This window comes from Mirounga angustirostris, unplaced genomic scaffold (genome assembly GCF_029215605.1).
Source record: "Mirounga angustirostris isolate CCGP_5_RB_7025 unplaced genomic scaffold, mMirAng1.0.hap1 SCAF_17, whole genome shotgun sequence".
Classification (NCBI taxonomy): domain Eukaryota; kingdom Metazoa; phylum Chordata; class Mammalia; order Carnivora; family Phocidae; genus Mirounga; species Mirounga angustirostris.
In genome coordinates, this window is record NW_026991725.1 from 29,896,593 (window position 1) to 29,918,290 (window position 21,698).

Here is a 21,698-nt window from a genome sequence, read left to right on the forward strand (position 1 = left end):
TTCAAGTGACTATACTTCCTAAATAATGAAAACCAGAGACTTTTAAATAAAAATCCTCCATCTCCTTAGGCTAGTTATAACAAAACAAGGAGGGGCTTTTCTGAGCCCCCTCCTCTTCACACATTCCTATCAGTTATGTGTGTTGTTTTGTACAAAACATGGTCCACAGAATGTTTTCGAGTATAGATACTCTTTATTGCATTCCTTCATTTGCAAGAAACAATATATATTTTTCAATACAGTTTTGGACAAAACACAAAAGACATGAACCTCATTTAACGAGAGCCATAAGTTAATACAGTGTGTGTTGCTTTCCTGGGAGGAGAAAAGAGGCAAGTTGCACAAGAGATAGGGGACCCGGGGTACTGGCCATCAGGGATCACAGAATTACACAATACAAAATCCACAAAATAAGCTAGGGATGAAAACCCAAAATGAAGTAGATATGACACAGAAGTCAACCAAAAATATACAGATGGCAGGATCTGGAGATAATTCGCCTTCTACCACGGGGACAAATGACAGCTACACCCAAGTGCCACTGTGGCCACAAGCCTCATGGGCGGCGTGAAGCACCTTCAGGTGGCTGCTGACCGCTCATCCCTGCATTTGAAGCTGCAGGGTGGTGGGGGGGGAGGTGGGGGGGGAGTAGGGGGGTGGAGACAGTGGACTTGCTCCGGAAGTCTCATCACAGATATGACGACCTGATTCATTCCTTCTGACTCAGTTATAAGACTAACCACTGGTTCTCCTTCCCTTTGGAAAGAGCATGTGGAGGGGAAAGGAAGTGTGTTAAACATACTGGAATGGATGTTAAAAGACTCGGGATGAGGGCTAGAAAACGGTTTCTTCTGGAGAATAGTGTTTTATTTAATGCTAGATAGCACAGAGGGTTTAAAATAAAGGAAGAATAAATTCTAAGTCATTAAGATGAGGAAAACGACAAATGGTGATACTAATAAGAAGCCTTTAATATAAAGAACTGTCCCATTTAGAGTTGGACATTAATTAGTGCAGAGAGATTTATAAATGACTTCATTTTAATGACTCCTTTCTGTTTAGGGGTGTAGGCTTTTTCCATACAGGTCTTTCCCAAGTCGTTAACAGCTACCACGTGGTAATGGCCAGCACATCTCTTGCCACGGAGCAAATGAGTAACACTGAGGGGATGCCACGGCCAACACAGTAATAGTCGGACTTTCTATTAAGAAAGATCTCCTGACTGCAACTTGGAAACATCTCTGAAAATGAGAACAGCATCTTAGAAATTCAAAGTCCTGTTTCTTCAGGCAAAGATAACCACCAGTTTTCTGGGAGAACCTTTAACCAAATACCCAAGTACCTTTAGTGTTAGCGGAGGGGAGCTGTAAGATATAATCCCTCTGAACCCATACCTCTAAGTCACTGCTCCTGGTTTACATCTAGAAAGTCTTCCTTCTAACAGGCCAAGTGTTGTCTTGCAACATCATTACATTTACTGAGAGTTTTTGGGTGGTGATGGTGGTAGGGAGCTTAAAATGTCTAGTGTTTACAAGGGCAGTGTATGTCCCACACTTCAAGACTGAGGAAGAAGAAATCATCCTAGCTTGCACAGAGAGGTAAGCATAGCATTCTAGAGCAAATTTGTACCTTCCACAAAACAGAATATCTGAGTAAGCACAAGGAAGGGAGTTTTATTGCACTAATCATGCAGAGTGAGCACACGTTGAAGGTAGGGATCATTTCACTTTGTCTAGGATCTTGAGTAAGTTGAGTGAAGATCCCAGGCCGTCTTCACCTTGGTCACTTCCCTTGGTCACTATGTGTGTGCAAAGAGTCCATTTTCAAAGTCCAGGGGGCTACTGAAAAAGAAACACCCCCCAAAAAAAAAGCAGATGAGGGTCTGCAAAAAGCCATTTACCACAAAATTACTAAAAGCTTAATGGTTTTTCTACATTTTTTGCTATGCATTTGTTATTAGATGAGCATTTCAAAAAAGAAAATGGTCATAGCCCCATGCATTTAAAAGCAGCTTCCAATAAATATGTACCATAGAGTTTTTTCCTGCATTGTGACAAGGAAGTTTTGCGAAGCAGGACAAGGAGAGCAAACCAACAGTACAACCAATTTCCTTGCTTGGTCTCTCAGACCTACAACACAGTGAAGAATGCTAATAAATGGAAACAAAGTTGTCCAAGAAAAGTTGAAAATTCAAATGTATATGCACTGTACAGCAACGCTTAGAACAGGTACTGGGATTTAACAGTGTGGTAAGTCTGGCTCATGGTCTTAAGTGTTGTGTGTACTTACGCTCCTTCTTCTCCTAAGAGGGCCAGGAATTTTCTCACACGGTATTCAGGATCCATCTAAATACATCAGAAGAAATAAAGAACACAGGTTAATGGTACCTTCTAATAACTGTGCACTTAATGCCAAGGAAATGCTCGGTTTCATACTTCCACCAGTGCTCTGCTGAGTCACAGAAATACATTACCTGCTCCTTGACCAGTATTCTGATACACGGCGAAGCAGATTACATCATTCAAGAGGAGTGAACAGGACTTCCTAGCACAGAGAATCACTGTGCACAAGGTTCCAAGTGACCCAGCTGGTCATTCCCAGGCACCTCAGCCAAGTGCCCCCTCAGCTAGCGCTGTGTGAGGAGGCAGCACGTCTGAGAGGACACATGTGAGACCAGACGATGGCTATTCACGGGGGTTCGAATGGCATCCAAGTCATAGGAGTCATCCAACATATAAAAGTGAGACCAAACTTAAACCAGATGAGGTTGATTAAATGACTAAAAAGTAGCTTATTAACTCTTCATGATCAACATATTCGCTTTTCTTAGCCTTGGTCTTCCATGCAGTTTCTTCTTTGCAATTATGAAAAAAATGGTCATGAAAGTAAAAAAATGAAGAGTGGGGCTGACTCCCCTAACATGGCCCCTGGATAATCTGGATCTCCTGTGACAGAAAAGCATCAGGATAGGGGAGCCTGACTGGCTCAGTGGAGCATGTGATTCTTGATCTTGGGGTTGTGGGTTTGAGCCCCACGCTGCGTGTAGAGATTACTTAAAAAAAAAATCTTCAAAAAAAAAAAAAAAAGTATTCCTAAGTCTAGGAGAAGATAGGGGAATTTTGGTTCAGAGGCCAAGTTTAGGATATTACTAATTTTCTCTATTCATTTTCTTTTATATTCATGTTTATACTAATTTATTTATATTTTGTTCTCATTGGTCCACCAGAGATCTTAAGTTATCTAAAAAATGATCATTAAAAACATCTTTAATTCCTTAAGATGAATTTTTATTGTAAGAAACATACCTAACTTTTAAAAAATGTTCCAGGGCAAGGAGTCTGTTTCCCAAGAGGGAACTCCCTGCCCTCCAGGGAGAGCTTTCAAATGTCAGTGCAGCCGTGGGTAAATGTGCACTTGGATTCCCCCTACCACCACATTTTTTTTTTAAGATTTCTTCTCTTCTATCCCAAAAAAAACATTGAACAGAAGTTTCAAATGTATCAAAGTTAAGAGGTCAGACTACAAAGGACTAAGAAAAAGTGTGAATAGCTAACAAAAGAAACATTTTCCCTCTTTGGGAATAGAATTACATATGAATCAATTGTCAAGTTCTTTAAAAAAATGGAACTGGCTGGAGCTCAGCTGTAGTCAGTACTTGCAGGTCTTTGCCCATTAAATATATTTAATATGTGTGAGCAACGACTTACTGACTTGCCTGTAGCTATGGAATTAAAAGTCAAGAGAAAGGGAGGAAAAAAGTAATCTAGATAAATGACTTTATTCCCTCAGGTGACATCCAGTCAGAGCAGATCCTCAGCACTGTGCAAGTTTTAACAGAATCGTGTATAGTGAACAGAGAGGTAACATGACTTATATTCTGCTCAACTACATGCCTCTCCACTTAGGCTCAGTCTCTTTCAGGCAGATCTAAAGAGAATTCACTCAGCTGCACGAAATCCATTTGACAAGAAGGGGTTCAAACTCAGAGGCCTATGAAGTGTCAGTCGCTGAAGATTAGGCCTGAGTGCCCCACTCTCACTTTCTGCCCCACATACATGAGAGGCATTAAGTTGATCACTGACCTGCAGGCATCAAAGGAAGAAGGGGTAGGGACTGGAGTGAAAAGCCCACATAGTTTCTTCTATGCAATTATTGAAAAAAAATTATGCTGAAACCAAAAAAATGAAGAGTAGAGCTGACTATCTTGACAGATTTATCTTTTCCCAAGGAAAGAGCTAATACATCTGTATATGCACCTTTACCAAGGATAATCCTAAGCAAAGTGATTAGTCTGTAACTTCAATTTACATTCATCGTGGAAAATAAATTTCAGTCTGGCTGAATGTTCAATACATTCAACTTTAGGTTTCTGAAAGCCACAATTTTGTTTTAAAATAAATGTTCCAGCAAACTAAAAAGCATTCACTTCGTGTTCTCCATTTGTTATTGGTCCAAGAGCCTATTTCACGTGTAACCGTGAAACTTCACTTCTACCACCCACTGCTCACGGGGCCGGGATGGCAGGACTGAGCAGTGACACATAATGCCAACAGCGCGGCCAGTCTGTCCACCAATGACCTGGGATGGACCCACCTGACTACAGTTCACTGAGCACCCTACTGTGTGTCCAGCTCTGTTCCAGGGACTGTGGATTCCAATAGTGAGTGACAGCCAAGGTCCCTGAACTCACAGAACTTGGCAGGAATACATTTATCATCTAATCAGTGTGTCAGATAAGGATAGGAAGACATAGGATGGACATGTGGAGGGGTAGAGTTCCCAAAGGAGGAAAGGTAAGTTGCCAGTAGACGTGAGAAAGTCCCAAAGAAATTTCATCTGTCTTTGCCCAGGCACTAGCCTAGGGCTCGGTTTTCTATGTGATCCTGGATGCTTTAACCCTACAGTAGTTTGCATGAAATTTCTAGGAGCCCAGCCAGGGGAAAATATAGAGAGCCTAAGTCTACTCTGTACAGTTCAATTAACTTGTCCCTTAAAACAGTCTCCCAGGGAGCCTGGGTGGCTCAGTTGGTTGAGCGGCTGCCTTCGGCTCAGGTCATGATCCTGGAGTCCTGGGATCGAGTCCTGCATCGGGCTCCCTGCTCGGCGGGGAGTCTGCTTCTCCCTCTGACCCTCCTCCCGCTCGTGCTCTCTGTCTCTCATTCTCTCTCTCTCAAATAAATAAATAAAATCTTTAAAAAAAAAAAAAAAAAAACAGTCTCCCAGGCCCCTTTTGGTGTAATGCACAGTAGCTTCCGGACCTCTAATAAACAATGTCATCTTCCTTCCATCAATAATTGGCTATGTGATCCTGGATAACCCACTGACCACCTGTGGGACACTCAATATCCTCATCTCTAAAATGGGGGCAGGGGGTGACGACAGGAGAGCAATTGCCTCTTTGAAGTCCTTTCTAGTTCTAAGATCTAATCACTCCCTAAATTAAAATTGAAAGTAACTTTATAATCTTTTTTTCTATTTCTGAATTTTAAGAAGTGAGAAAGAAAAGTACTCATAAGTTATTGTTTGGTCTCAGAAGCAGGCTACTAATAGCAACTTGAGTTCAGAAATAAGAGAACTGTAACAAACTAATTAAAACCTTAGCAAAGGAGGGGCGCCTGGTTGGCTCAGTCAGTGGACCAGGCGACTCTTGATCTCAGGGTTGTGGGTTTGAGCCCCACAATGGGCGTAGAGATTACTTAAAGTCTTTAAAACAAAACAAAACCTTAGCAAAGGAAATATAAAACCTTGGTATGTCACGAAGCTCCTGTGTCTGAATCCTATGGAGAATGCAGTATCTTACCTGGAGCGACATCTCAATCAACATTAGTAACTTCTTGATGCCTATCCAGACCTTCTTCCCTTTGACTTGCTGTGAAATTGTGGTACGTTCCTTATCTTTGAAGTTGCCCAAAAGCTACAAAAACAATAAAAATGACAAAAGCACTTTTATAGTAAGTGCATCAACATTAGTTAATGCTCACATTTATCCTTAAAAGAACAGTAGTAAGAACTATCTGACTGGTTCAGGTTGACAGGATTTTCTTCTATTTTAAAATCCAACCTGACCTTCTTAAACCCATTAGGTACAATTAATGAAAGTGAAAACTGGTATCCTAAATCCTATTTTCCTAGAGATCTCCATTATAATTTAGAGATATGTTTGCTGGGGGTTGGGGGGAAAAGAAAGCTTCAACCCACAATAAATATCAGTTAAAAATTTTAGCACGTGTCAAAGCAGAGACTAAATTTAATTCTTACCCAACCTCGGCACAAGAGCTGCTCACATAATTAATCTGGAGACATTTATCATACAATATCATGCAATCTATTTTGTTGGGAGTATGCCCCAACTGCATGGGTCTTGAGGATTTTAAGAAGCTTTTACCACTGTCAAACAAATCATTACATAACATTTTTTTCAGATCTCACCAAGTCATTTGTGTACATTGATATTAATCAAAAGTTTAATGAAGGTTATAGTTTTTTAAAAATTTAACTTTGTCATCCTCAAAAAATTTAAGAAAACATTTCCATATTATGAAGTTTTTAATAAAGCAGTTTCTTTTACTTCCATAGCATTTTCGCAGTCTCTAAGGTTTTAATCACCATTCCAATTTATTAAATGCAAGTAAATGAGCGGAAAGCTATTACGAGTGACCGAATTTTCTACATATTGATTACTCTACCACTCTACCCTCTCCTTCCCCCATTCCAAGTTTCTGGCCCATGTAATTTGTATGTATCACTCCTGGTGGGCACAGAGTAATTCATTCCTGGCAGGCTGCCTATACCAAGGAATGGGAAATTCATTCACTTTCACTGACATTCATCTCTTCCTCGAATCCCTGAAACGACTGAAGGTATATCCCAGGTGCCCTATTCTAGGTTAGCACACAAACTAGGCACCAGGTGCAATGCCCGCTGCGCCCCCTTTAGCATTATTCCCAGCCCCGACTCCTTTCGAATAGACACTTCGCAATCCATTGACTCATTTTCACCTCCAGAGCCTCCAACAGCTGCTCTCCTGTAGCAATGTTGGGCACGTGGACGGTGGTGCTGAAAGCGTTCAGCATCTCCATCTCCTGAAGGACATCTTTGCGGCTAGTGGTCCCAATGATAAGAAGCTTGCGGCCCTGATCACAGGGAGAAAATGTGTTAAAATGCAGGATAAGACTGGTTAGGAACCTAGAGTAAGCTTGAACAATGTCCATTTATTTAATTGCAGAAATGTAAGTGGTTAGGCAAAAGAAAAGAAATTCAGATTTTCTTCATGAAAATCTAAAGAAAAGTATCAAGAACAGGATTCAGAAAGGCAACAGCTCCTTCTTGTCATTCACGTCAATAAAATAATGGATGAGTAAGTCAGGGAGACATACAAACCAAATAAAAAGATACTGAAGTATATGCTCTAATTCATTTCTCATGGCCAACATGGTGTACGTATGGTGGGGATTGGAAAAAAGGAAATGAATGAATGGGAGGTCTGTATCACTCACTTAGCAAAGATTTATAATGCTTTTAAGAAGGAGTAGGGTAGGGGCGCCTGGGGGGCGTAGTCTGTTAAGTGTCTGACTCTTGGTTTCAGCTCAGGTCATGATCTTAGGGTCCTGGCGCCGAGCCTCGCATGGAGCCCTGCATTAGGCTGCTCAATCAGCAGGGAGTCTGCTTGAGATTCTCTCTCCCTCTGCTCCTCGGCTCGCACTCTCTCTCTCTCAAGTAAATAAATCTTTTTTTTTTTTTTAAAGGAGTAGGGTAACAATAATGGTTTACATTTCTGCAACACTTACCTGTAAAAGACATGGTGCCAAGTGCTTTACATAACTGTGTCATTTAATATTTTAAAATTTGTTTTATTTTTAACCCAAAAACATACAAAAAATGTTTAAAAACTATAGCAGGCCTACGCCACCATTCCTGATTCCCTCTCTCCAAAGGCAGTCATTTTAAACTCTTAGCTTTCTTCTTGTATTTACCTCCTTTTCTTTAAATAACAAGGTTACACCACTATTTTTAGATTTTCGTTTTCAGCTTTAAATATTATTTACTGACCACCTATTACTGAAGATGGGGATTTAATATTGATTTTTCACACACCCCCGCCATGTGCCCCTTTTTTTGTCCTTCCAATGTGGTTATTTCATAGTCTTTGAATAAAGCTACATTCAATATTTATCATGATTATATAAGTATGATTGACAGCTAAGCCATGTAGTATACTATTACATTTCCTTTCCTAGGAAACATTTTATATTTATTAGAGTTAATAACTGTCATTTTTACTCTCTGCTTGTTACCAGGTACCTATTACAAGTTCATCCCCAAACACAACCATGAATATCCTTTCAATACACTCAAACATGTCAGGGAATTTTAAAGTTTGTTTGTTTAAGACATCCCCCTCCTGGAGTCCTCTCTTCTCAAAGAGTCTGAATGGACGGCTGCTGCACAGCTGCAGTTCTAAAACTTTCTTCTCTCCTGTTAGATCCCCTACATCCTGGTCTTCATTTATTCCCTCTTTTCCATGGTGCATCTACTTCAATAACTTCCTGAGGGTGCACAGGAGGTAAAAATATAAAGACTTTGAATGTCTGGAAATGCTTTTATTCTACCATTATTATTGTCCACTCTATACCTGAGAGTGCAGCTGGGCACAGAGAACAAGGCTAAAAATAATTTTCCCCTCCAGAATTTTGAAGGCATTACTCTATTGTCTTTTAATTTTCAGTGCTGCTGGCTAGAAGACTGATATTATTCTGATTTTGACTCTTTGCTTCTACCTTTTTTTTTTTTTTTAATTTTAAAGGACCTTTTCCTTACCTTTGTATTCCATAATTTCAAAATCACATACTTTGAGATAAATCTTTCTTTACTCATTCTGCTGGTGCTAGATGGGTCCTTTCTAAACTGAAAAATGATTCAGTTTTAGGAAATATCTTGGATTATTTCTTTGATTTTTCTTCTATTTGTCTTTTCTTTCTTTCTTTTTACTCCTGGTTTTTACCTCTTTCTCTTTCAAATACTTTTTGGGTTAGGATCAACATTATCTTCCAGCCTTTATATTAAGTTCTTTCTATAATATATTTTCATTTCTAAGAGCTCTTTCTTGTTTCTTGAATGCTTTTTTTTATTGTATTTAATGGATATGATACCTTATTTTAGATTTGTGTGACTATTACAGATTTTATAATGTTTTCTTCTGTTCTCTGCTTTGCCCTGTCGCCCCAGAGTTCTTTTTTTCCTATTTGTTCACTGGAGCTTTCCCTCAAGTATCTGGTGATTGCTGGATGACTTATTCAGATTTAAGAGTTAAACTAGTGACTGGAAGCTCTGAGTCTGAGGGCTTCACTACAGGTTGATCAGATAAGACTTGGCTGATTATTGGGAGTCCTTCAAAGGTCAGGATGTGTACATTTTTCCCAGAGAAGAATCTTCCAATCTTCTTCCTGAAGGCTATAAAGCCTAGTTTCCAGCATACTGGGATTAGATGCAGGAAGGGATCTGGGTAGCTCACCATTCAATATGGAGACTCCCATTTATTCTTATTTGCAGAATGGCATCTCTTGAGATCAACATCTCATTTCATGTTCATATAATCCTGAGAATTAAGTACTTGTATTATCTCTACGTTACTGATGAAGCTATTGAATCTCACAGATAAAAGTAGTTTGTTGAAGTCAAATAGCTAATATATGGTGGATCCAGGAATGGAAGCCAGATCCAGAATCCAAAACTGTATACTGCTTTTCTTGATGAAGAAAAACACATTTAAAAAAATGTTTACTTGGGGGCGCCTGGGTGGCTCAGATGGTTAAGCATCTGCCTTCGGCTCAGGTCATGATCCCAAGGTCCTGGGATCGAGTCCCACATCGGGCTCCCGGCTCGGCGGGGAGCCTGCTTCTCCCTCTGACCCTCTCCCCTCTCATGCTGTTTCTCTCTCGCTCGCTTTCTAAAAAATAAATAAATAAAATCTTAAAAAAAAAAATGTTTACTTGGGGGACGCCTGGGTGGCTCAGTCGTTAAGCGTCTGCCTTCGGCTCAGGTCATGATCCTAGGGTCCTGGGATCGAGCCCCGTATCGGGCTCCCTGCTCCGTGGGAAGCCTGCTTCTCCTTCTCCCACTCCCCCTGCTTGTGTTCCCTCTCTCGCTGTGTCTCTTTCTGTCAAATAAATAAAATCTTTAAAAAAAAAAAAAAATGTTTACTTGGAAAATGGAAGAGGAATGCATTTTAAACTATGTCACTAGATTTATGGTACACGCTTACTCCACAGATAAGCCTTTAATACAATCATTAAACCTATTCATGGATCTTAGAAACTCAGGATGTTAAAATGAGAAAACAGGGGTTCCTGGGTGGCTCAGTCAGTTAAGCGTCTGCCTTCGGCTCAGGTCATGATCCTAGGGTCCTGGGATCGAGCCCCACGTCGAGCTCCGTGCTCAGCCAGGGGCCTGCTTCTCCTTCTTCCTCTGCCGCTCCCCCTGCTTGTGCCCTCCTGATCTCTCTCTGTCAAATAAATAAAATCTTAAAAGAGAGAGAGAGATAATGACAATACACTATGAACAGGTGGGAGGTATTATGCATAGGACGTCACGGTAGAGGGAGGGAACAGGTGGCAGAGAAACATCTGCTCTTTCTCTGGAACTGAGTCTTAAGGAATGAGTAGGTTGATTAGGAAGTTGAAGGGCAAGGATATTCCAAGCCAAAAGGAGCAGAAATACGTAAGTCTGAGGGCGAAATAATAAAAACAAAAATTGGGGTATTTACAAACACACAAAGACATACACATTTCTACTATCACAGAAGAGTGGTGCTTTAACATTCAACACTAAACTCCATCTGTAAACTTAGGAGCACATCCCTGAAGGCTAACAGATGGCTAAAGGCCACACAGGCTTATTATAATGAAAGGCAACTGTTATCTCTCCTTATGTTCTATAGCCCATAATTCAAACTCCCTCATCTTGCCTTCTCTCAAGGAGGGCCACACGTTGGCTGTCCCCAGAAGAACGGCATTGAGGAAGAAGCTTCTTACTCACTCCAGAAAGCTGGAATTGCCATTTTCCAAGTGAAACTTTCTCTTACATTTACCGTGACTATGTTCTTCGGAGTGTTGAAAGACTGGGAAATGTAGAGCAACTTATAATGGAAACACTAATTTATGTTTTGCCTTACTTCTTGTTTAACAAGACTGCAAACACTGCAGAGGGGTCATGACCCAGGCAAGTTCAGGTCTTGACATGTAAAGCCTCATCTTTAAGAAAACACCGAAAATCATTACCAAATAATTAAATTGTGCTGGGTCATTCTGTCTATTAATTAGTGGTAATGCTCATGAGGAAGCTTTATCATGAAAAAAACAACTCTGAGTGTGTTAATGTAGTAAATCATACTGGAGAACAGTTTGGATGAAAAGCTGCCAGCAGCATGTAATAGAAAAGCCGCCTCTAAAAATAAAAGTAGAGTTCAACCCAAGAAGGGAAATCCAACTCATTAATGTGTGGCTACTAGTCTTAAGTCTACAGCATGGAAACATGCCCCTTGATGGAAAGAAAAAAAGTAGACTAGTAACTTATTTGAGGGATAAAAAAAATTGTTCCCAGAATACTCTTTACCGAGATTTGCTAGTTCCTGATACAATAAAGAAACGGGCCTAAATAAAATGACTATCTGCCAATCGGATTATGATAAACATTGTTGCAAGGTTAAATAAGTATTAGTTAACTAATTCTTGGTACCATAAGAAGCAACTCAGGTGAAAACATTTCCATGAAAAAGGCAGGGCTCAGTCAGGTGTTGATCCTTCAAAAAAACACTTCTTTACACGATGAAGAATGAACAAAGTACTAAGCAGTATCTAAGCCTTTTGCCACACAAAGGACTAACCAGATAATCCACACCCTTTCATAGATCCTGCCCATTGATTGGCCCCAATAAACTGATTTGTAACAAAAGTTCATGTGGAAGAAAGCTTTTTTTCTTAAATAAAAATGCCACCAATATAATACTGCAGTGAAATGGAAGGGCTGATTTTAACCTGTGAACAAAAGTAAAGTCAGTTATGCAGTAAAGAAAGGCCATTCTTTCCATATCATTCAATGCTGAGCTGGTGTAATACACCCTTGGTAAGAAGAATTAACTGGGAACAATTGGGAACCCTGAAATGGATTAAGAAGTGAGTTTAAAAGTGCAACTCAAAACTGCTGTGTGTCGGGGCCTTAAACTTTATTTTCTGATTGTTAGAATCTGAGGCTTTTTCTGAGAGAGAAAAATTTCAGAATATTAAGAATTTATAAACCCAGTATGTAAAAGACTAGTCGTTCAGATCATTAACAAGAATTTACTCTGTTCAGGTATTTATGGAATTATGAGATTTGGTTTGTGCCCTCAAAGTGATTATAATTTATCTGGGAAGAGCAAATACACATTCAGGGACCAGTACCAAGTAACACATCAGCAAACACAAACTAATCATGGCCGAGGGGACAGAGCATAAGGGAACAGTTTCACTGGAGTGGGGGCATCTAGGAAGATTCCCGTAGTGCTGTAGAGTCACGGACACAGAGGAGGCCCTGGAGGAGAAGGGACGGGTCTCTAATGCTACTCAATCCTATGTGGGTGGTGGAGGCAGCTGAGCCGGAGTGCTCAGGGCTGAAAATGAAGGCTTTTTAGAGAGAGGGGAGTGGGCAGCCACTGAAAGGAAGACTCAGAATGCTTAACTAAGGAAGGAGATTTGATATAAAAAGCAACAGGAAACTAAAGAAGGTTCTTGAGGAGGCAGAAGAATGAGGAAGAGAAAGAGGATCCAGCAGCTCCAGGCAGGACGGTCTAAGGGCTGGTGGAAAGCTGGGGCACTAACGATGTGCGGCTCTCCAAGTCAGCATGCCCAGGAAGGATCTGCACCTTCCCCCCGAGACCTCACACACATGACATCCTTTTTAAGGCAAGCCCAGGGCTGGCAGGCAGCAAGGGAGGAGAGGCAAGTCCCCTGATGGATAGGTGGCTTGGTGCAGTAGCAAAAGGACAGGCTCCGTCATTCACAGCTGTGTGATTTGGGGTAGATTTCACTTCTGAGTACCCATCTCCTCCTGAGTCATACAAATGGGATAAAAATCCTACCTACCTGTCAAAGTAGAGTGGTCGGGGCGGGGGTCGGGGGAAGAAGGTTGGTGAAGGGGAGTCTTTTGGAGGAGGCAAGAATGAAAGGAGGTAAGAGCTTAAATGAATGGTCTTGAGGAGAATCTGAAAAAGCACTCTGTGTAGGATGTCAGGACTCCCTAACGTTACGGTTAGGTCAGGGTTAGGTTGGGTGGGCGAGCAGTGGGGTGTCTGCAAATCCCTCCCCTCCCAACACAGGGTACTGACAGCAAATGATGCACATTGAGCGCATTCTCCCAACATTCGCTCTCAGGGGATGAGGAGAGCTCCAAGCTTCAGCTTGACTAGGGTTCCAGTGAGGCCCAGATGAGGTCTGAACTAAAGATCAAACATCGCCTTCAGGAGTCGTGGCAGAGGGTGAGAGTGAGTGGCCTCAGCAAGAGGTTTCTAAGGGAGAGGTCAGTTCAGGGCAGGGGTGTGAAGAAGCATTCCCAGTAAGCCATGTTTTACTCTCCCACTTATCCTAGCTTCATTCACAAAATGGGAAGAATTTCACATATTTTTACTTAGTTTGTATTATTCAACACAGAGACTTTAAAGAAAAAAACACCCTACCCACCATAGTTCTTATACAACTTTATCATTGCCCTTATTTGCAAGTCTGAATCTGTTCCTAGCCTGTCAACTCCCTGCGGGTAGGAGCCATGTTTTATTCATCTCTGTCCTGGTGGTGGTTAGCACACCATGCCTGGCACACAGAAGATACTCCTGTCCTCCCTCCACCTAGAATGCTCTTCCCTTATACATCCGCATGATTCTCTCCCTGATGTCATGGGGTTGCTTCTTGCACAGGCCCACACAGCCCTGCATGCTCCGCCATTTAAAACTGCAGACTCCCCTTCTTCAGCTCCCTTTATCCTGCTCTCCCCCGCCCCATATGGATCACCTTTTAACATGCGAAATACTTTACTCATTTACTGTCTTTACTTATTTATTGTATTTATTGCTGGTCTTCCTTCAGGAGGACAGGATTTTTGTCTGCTTGGGTCTATTGATATGTCCAGGGCTAGCATTGTGCCTTGTACATACTGGGAAGTGAATACATTTGTGTTGAATGAATGAATGGTGATCTCACTGTAGGCTTCGAGGGTGCAGATCACTCCTTCCTTGTTACAATCTCTGTCCTGGCCCTGGAAAAATGCACGCTATACCAAGTGTTCAACAGGAAAATAACTATCTACCATTTCAGAGTCTATACCTCGGAGTCCCAAATGCGGAATGCTATAACAAGTTTTCAAGAAAATAATCTAGAATGAGGGCGCCTGGGTGGCTCAGTTGGTTAAGCGACTGCCTTCGGCTCAGGTCATGATCCTGGAGTCCCGGGATCGAGTCCCGCATCGGGCTCCCTGCTCAGCGGGGAGTCTGCTTCTCCCTCTGACCCTCCCCCCTCTCATGTGCTCTCTCTCTCCTCTCATCCTCTCTCTCAAATGAATAAATAAAATCTTAAAAAAAAAAAAAAAAAGAAAATAATCTAGAATGAATGGCATGTATGCTTCATTTACAATGTCAGTGGATGCCATAAGGCTGTCATCTCTTTCTTTTAGTTAAATCAACTGATAGTTAAGCTATTGATTGGATAATACAGACTTCTCTAACAGGGAAAAGAGGAGATTCATTAGAAGCCATTAAGTCAAGCTAGTGAAATAACAAGTATTATTAAGCATCTCCTACAACTCTTAAGTTTCCCCAAAACAAGGGAGAAAATTGACTACCAGGAGCCAGGACAGTAAAAGGAGAGGTTGGGGCCTCTTTGCATATTCTGCATGCATTTCTGATTTCTCATGCTCAAATGTCCGGTAACTTTTTTTGTGTGTGTGGTTAAATGTTTAAGTTGAATACCAAAGGAAGGATGTTTCAAATAAATCATGCTACAACTAGGCAGACAACTACACTTGAACTCTCCATTAGCTTTTCCCCTGAAGCAAATTCTTAGTCTACTGTCTTTTAACCATCCTCATGGTGCTGCTAGCAGGGCAGAGGACAATAAAGAGGGGAATTCACGATGCAGATTGGATATGAAATGAGCAACTTCACTCCAAATAATTTAAAATAATTACTATAGGCAAGAGCAAACCACTTTACGGTATTACAGAATATTTTAGTATCAATTTGTGAAAAAGACACTGAATCATCAGATTTTATACTTGAGTAGCTCTTGAAGATTACCTCGTCTAAAGATGACCTAATCCTCCCCTGGTTATTTTGTAGATGAGAAACCTGGGATGAGAGGTGAAGTGACCTGTCTGCAGCTTTTATATCCAGGCAGGGAGCTGAAGTTAGAGTTCAGGCCTCTTAGATATTTCCGTTATGCTTTGCTGTCCATTGTTCTCATCTGTGCAATTTTTAACTCATATCAGCAATGGCTGATCTCTTAATTATGAGTCAGGGAGACACATCACCTAGGAATTATGATCTCTGAGCTCTTAGGAGAAAAGTTTAAATTAAGAAAATAAAGCTGTACTGACCATGCCACAGTATTCTTAATGCCGAAAGGAACAGTTCTCATTAGAAACTGAACTAAGATGACCACTGATTCATTAGCAGATTCAAACTCCTCAATCTTGCATCCACAGGAAGTTTCCCTCCCTCTCTGGATGTTTAGTTTGATGCGTCCGTCCCACAATGACCTCTGTGCTCTAATCAGGTCAATTTTCTTCTTCCTTCTCATTTAATTTCTACCTCTGTGACTTTTATCCACAGCCTTCCTCTTTATCGAAACGCTTTCCGGAGTTTTCTAGCAGTCTGCGATGGTCTCTTATGTCCAAGATATTTCAGAACTTGCCTTCTCTCCACACTTTGCCCTCACTTAACCCGACACAACTCCATGTACTCCTGCAGGCCCCAACCTTTTCAACACGGATCAACGTGTGCTCACTTAACTGGAGGCCAATCTGCTAAACAATTCAGCTATCCAGAACACAGAACCAAGAAATAAGCAAAAATCCTCTAACTTCTAGGACCAAAACAAAACAAAATAAAGTGAGATTCAAGGGGCTTTACTCACTGCTAGTGTCACCTTATCCACTAGGCATGTGGGCACAGTGGCCAGGGCCCATAAAACTTGGAAGGGCCCACAAAAATATATATATATGTATTTTTTTAAGTAGGCTCCATGCCCAGCGTGGAGCCCAACGCAGGCTCGAACTCACAACCAGGAGATCAAGACCTGAGCCAATCATCAAGAGTTGGACACTTAACTGACTGAGCCACCCAGGTGCCGCTCTCTTTTCTTTTAAAACCAGAAGAAAACAAAGAACTTTCAAGTCAAAAAAAAAAATGTTTTCTTGTTTTTTTTTAAAGATTTTATTTATTTGACAGAGAGAGAAAGACAGAGAGAGCAGGAACACAAGCAGGGGGAGTGGGAGAGGGAGAAGCAGGCTTCCTGCCGAGCAGGGAGCCCGATGCGGGGCTCCATCCCAGGACCCTGAGATCATGACCTGAGCTGAAGGCAGACGCTTAACGACTGAGCCACCCAGGTGCCCAAAAATGTTTTCTTGTTGTTGTTGTTTTTAAAGATTTTATTTGATCTCATTTTTAATTTTTTTAGGTGGGGGAGGGGCAGAGGGAGGGAGAGAATCTTAAGCAGGTTCCATGCCCAGCACACAGCCTGACTCGGGGCTCGATCTCATGACCTTGAGATCATGACCTGAGCTGAATTAAGTCGGATACTCAACTGACTAAGCCACCCAGGTGCCCCTAAAGATTTTATGTTTAACTCTACACCCAACGTGGGGCTCAAACTTACAACCCTAAGATCAAGAGTCACACAGGCACCCCTAGAAAATGTTTGAAATACCAACAGTTGGAAAATAAAATTCTGAATTTTTTTTATGGAAGAAAGGGCCCATGTAAGTCATAATGTGGCCCTGTTCATAGGAAAGCTCCTTCAGCTCTTGTGGCCTGGTTATTCTTCCTTTACAAACAACTCATGAGTCCCAGTGGTTGCCTTTTTTAGTTCACAGCTGACCAGAAGCAGCAAATTAGAAAAGTGGGAACCATCAGAGGCAGGTAGGCTAACATAATTCAATGGGATTTTGCAAGTCACAGCTAATAGCAAGACCATTAAGAACAAGAAAAGGTACAAAAAACTACAACAAAACAAAACAGGGCACACTGGCCTATTTCATGACTACCTTGACAGAGCTGTACACATTCCAACAGTTCCTCCTGTTACCCATGATATTACTGACCCATGTGATTATGATTTGTAATGATGATCCTTATTCTTTAACACAGTTCAGACACCAAAAATTATACAGCAATTTTTTCCTCTTAAAAAAGGCTAAAGTATAACAACAATAGATGTTAAAAGAGGTTAAGCTTTCATCATCTGAAAAAAAATAAAGCTTTTGATTTCTTATGAATTCCTATTCTTGTCTCCAGGGAAACTGAATATGCCATATGAAGCCTGAGATAAGTATTATACACAAAACATATCCTTACATTTCCAAATATCAGTTAGTGTGTAAATAGTAAAAATTTGCTAATTCTGGCATATACGCATCTTTCACCATCTCTCCTCATTGCTTCAGAGCTGGAATTCCTTAGCGTGGCAGCATGGCCCTGATAAACCCCCCTTCTACTCATCTTTCAAGACCAAGATCAAGAACTATTTGTGGAACATTTGCAGATTTTCTCAGCAAAATGGACTGTGCTTTCCTTTATGTTCCACTGGAACCCACACAACTTATAAAACTAGATACATCATGTTTACACATCTCTCTCTGTCACTGGATTGTGACAGGGATACAAAAAACAAAACCCTTCCTTGGTGGATGAAGTAGAAAGAAGTGTGCAGCTTCTCTGCCCCACCCCCAAAGCCCCAGTACCTTGTAGGAGCAACTCTCAGGGCTAAGGTTGCCAGATAAAGCCCCAAGTTATGCCCCAAACACTGCACGAGATATACCAAAAATTATTTGATATCTTTCTAGAATTCAAATTTAACTGGGTGTCCTTCATTCGTATCTACCAAATCCAGCAACCCCACTCAGAGAGGATGCAGCCCCACACCAGGGTGGATGGCTTGGTGAGCAAAGTGTGGGCTGAATGCTAACTCTCAATTGTCACTTGACTTTGTATACACCTTGTTCACCAATTGCACAACTGACCAGGTGGTCCTGGATTATGAGCTCTCTGAGGGCAGGCAGTGTCTCACTCATCCTTTATTTCTACAGTGTGGAACAAAATGCTTATTAAGTGCACATCCCAGGGAAAGCATATACTCTATAAAGTCACATTTCAAACTTGCATGTCAAAAGAAATATTTCTGGATAAGGGAAAAAAACCTTCTCATTGCCCTTCCATGGAACTTAATACAATTGTCACCATCTATCTTCGTCAACCTTGGTCACACTGCCATTCCAGCATCAGGAGTTCCTACTGGAAGCACAACACTGAGCTGAATGCCAGGTGGGTCTCCAAGGACAACTGGGAGAGGCATGAGACACTTTCACACTTCTCCTCTCAGGACCACAGGGCGTCTTACAGACTAGACCTTAAATTAAATCAGCCTTACAAGAAAAAACAAGGTTAAAAAAAAAAAAATTACACATAGACAAGCTTAGAGACAAAGGTACATTCATTTAACCCTGTTAGGCAAATAGCAAATCAGTTGGAAAGACTGGAATTAAAGAATTTTGACAGTTATATGCTGCTAGTTAAAAATGAAAACAATGGTATACACAAGTTTTTCTTTTTTCCTGATTATAAACTAATAAATGCTTACTGTTGAAAATTTATAAAATATAGGAAGCAATAAAACAGAAAAAAATCACCTATAATCCTGCCATCTAGGGTACAGCAGGTGCCTTCAAGATAGAGAAATAATAGAACTTCCTTTTATTTTTTATTGCATTCTTCAAAAAATTTTTTTGTGTGTATGTTTTAAAATGAGCATCATCTTATAGAATAAGAGATGTATTAAAATGTTGGGAGGATAAGCTCATATGCTTTTTTTACTGGTAGGGGTATGCCTTCAAAAAGCTGGGGGGCCACTGACATAAAGGCAACCAAAAGGAACAATTTTGGCATTATACCCCCTCACCCCCAGTCCTTTTTTCTTTGACTGAAATCACACTTGGAGAGCAACTCAGGATTGAGTGAAAGGTGACTTGACAGTTATGCAGGCAGTTTCTGACACAGGCCCAGTTTATATAGACAGTGGGTTACTGGCTGGGTGGTCAGAGTTTTCCATCTGACTGGTTAATTTCTCCCTGTCTTCCCTTCCCATTATTGCCCCTCTTATTCTGGAAACTGGACCCCTTCTTCAGCTTGCTCCAGGGCTGGATAAGGCAGACAGGGGCTGCAAGGAGCAAGATGGCTGGCAGAGAAAGCTGCTATGCTCTTTCTTCCGGATTTCTAGGGCTGGTTTCTCCAGCAGCAGCCACGTGGAGCCGAGCTCCTTTGATATGCATTGTTTGCTTTGTTGGTTTTATATATTTTTTGTGTGAGGAAAGACGACAGTCAGAGTTTTCTTTGAAGTGAATAATAAACTAATAACTGAGTTGTGCTTTGCAGTTTACAGAGAACTACAATAAATACTTAACTGTATTTAATTCTCACATCCTCAACTTCAATATTACTATTGTTCTTATTTTAGAAAAGTGAAAATTGAGGCTCAGAAGTGGCTGAATTCAAATTCAAGTCTTTGAATTCGAACCCTTGTGCTCTTAGTTCCACCACCATCTAGTTCTATGTGTAGTTAAGACCCACCATCTTCAAAATACCCATTCGTAGTAAATACTATCATCCGCATACCTAAATGGTTTAAAAAAAAAGGAAAGAAAAGGCGGGGCCACTCAGATTGTCTGAAGCCTGCCTGTGGAAGCCCTCTTCCCATTCTCCAATGTGAGGGGCAAGGAAGGTTGTCAATACGAAGATGTGGCTGTAGACCAAGTAGTGACTTAAAAAGATCAAGACCTCGTTCCATCTACACATCCCAATAACTATGAGGAATACTGACGGACTGTTCTGGACCTTTTGTAAGATTCCTCTTACTGGCTCTTCTTTCCCAACAGCTGTTATGCCATGCAGTATAAAGCCCTAGGAAATCTCCAAAGATCTGCGTACTTGTTTCAGGGACAAGAAGGCAGGAGAGAAGCTGTGAGACACTACTCTGGTCCACCCTAAGTTAGGAGAAAAGGGGAGCTTTAGTCACAAGCAACAGGTGGCTTTAGGGGAAAAGCAAGTAGGTGGGTCAGTCCTTGGAGGCTGAAGATAAATGTAATAGGTAGTGTCCTCAGGGATCTGACAATGGCCAGAAGCCCTGTTCCTCCCTCAAATCCTTACCCTTTTTACAGGCTAAAAAGATTCTGTGGACTATCTAAAGGCACCTCTTTTCTTCAAAAACAAACAAACAAACTGGAAAATGCATTTCTAGTTCCATACAATAGTCTTAATGAAATACTAGACCCTCTAAGAACTTTGAAACAGCCACAAAACAGGAACAAACAGAATCTGAGATGGTCAACCCTTGGCCCCAAGCAATGGGAATATTCCAATCAAGAGAACATCCATTCTCTTTTCGAAGATGTTAGGATAAGACTCTATAAATCAATCCTTCACAGATGGCATGCTCTGTGGACTATGGCAGGTTCCTCCTTTTCAGTAACTCCATGCTCTTCACGATAAAGCATCAGTACCTTCTATCTGTGTAGTCCGCAGGTTTGTAGAGGACTTCACAATACATTATCTTCGTTGGCCAATGGGGTAGGTACGGCAGGGAGAATTACCTCCATTTTACAGATGAAGAAATACACAAAGATATTAAGGGACTAGTTCAAAGTTGACTAAGCTACAACTCAAATTCAGGTTTTCTGACCCCAATACAAAGAGCAAGTTCTGTAGAGGGGGGTCCTCACAAGATTCATGGCACTGTGGAATATTATGGTACTAAAATCAACACTTTTCTAACGCTGATGTCATGTCACAATAACACATTTATGGCAATAGTGCTCAGTGAAGACATTCTGGCAGGGAGAGAATATTGCTGTCTCAGCACCATTAGCAGTTCACTGATGATTAAACTTCAGATACCTAATTTTGAGTTAGCTGAAAATGGTGTATACATGTCTTACAATTTTTTGTATTCATTAATACCTATTATAGATGTACTCTACCAAACCAAACAAAAACCCTATTTTGAAAACATGTTTTTTTTTAATGTGTATCTGTTTTTATTTATTTACTTGATTTATTTTTTAAGTAGATTCCACACCCAACGTGGGGCTTGAACTCACGACCCTGAGATCAAGTCTCACATGCCCTACTGACTGAACCAGCCAGGTGCCCCTGAAAACGGTTTTATTCAGCAGGTATCTGTAGCAATATTTTATAAAAGGACTCACTAAATTTCTTTCACTAGTTTTTATGTGCCCGAAATCATTCTCCATATATATATATGTGTATATATATAGAATGTATATATGTAGAATGTAAATATATATAATATTCAATATACATGTAGAATGTAAATATATATAATATATTCAATTTACATAGAACTTTCTGAGACAACCTACTATACTAAGCGAAGTATAGAGAATTT

General features: G+C 40.9%; 1 protein-coding gene across 2 annotated transcripts in view; it reads right to left on the reverse strand.

The window, feature by feature from the left end:
* Positions 1-1,653: 1,653 nt before the first annotated feature.
* Positions 1,654-21,698, reverse strand: part of NSF (N-ethylmaleimide sensitive factor, vesicle fusing ATPase) — a 144,043-nt gene continuing 123,998 nt past the window's right edge. For both annotated transcript variants that reach the window (XM_045888722.1, XM_064583410.1), the window contains exons 18-21: positions 6,999-7,133; positions 5,801-5,914; positions 2,290-2,345; positions 1,654-1,841 (exon numbers count right to left, since the gene is read on the reverse strand). In XM_045888722.1, coding sequence (XP_045744678.1) covers positions 1,799-1,841; positions 2,290-2,345; positions 5,801-5,914; positions 6,999-7,133 — 348 coding nt within the window. In that variant the 3' untranslated portion in view covers positions 1,654-1,798. The remainder of the gene's footprint in view (positions 1,842-2,289; positions 2,346-5,800; positions 5,915-6,998; positions 7,134-21,698) is intronic.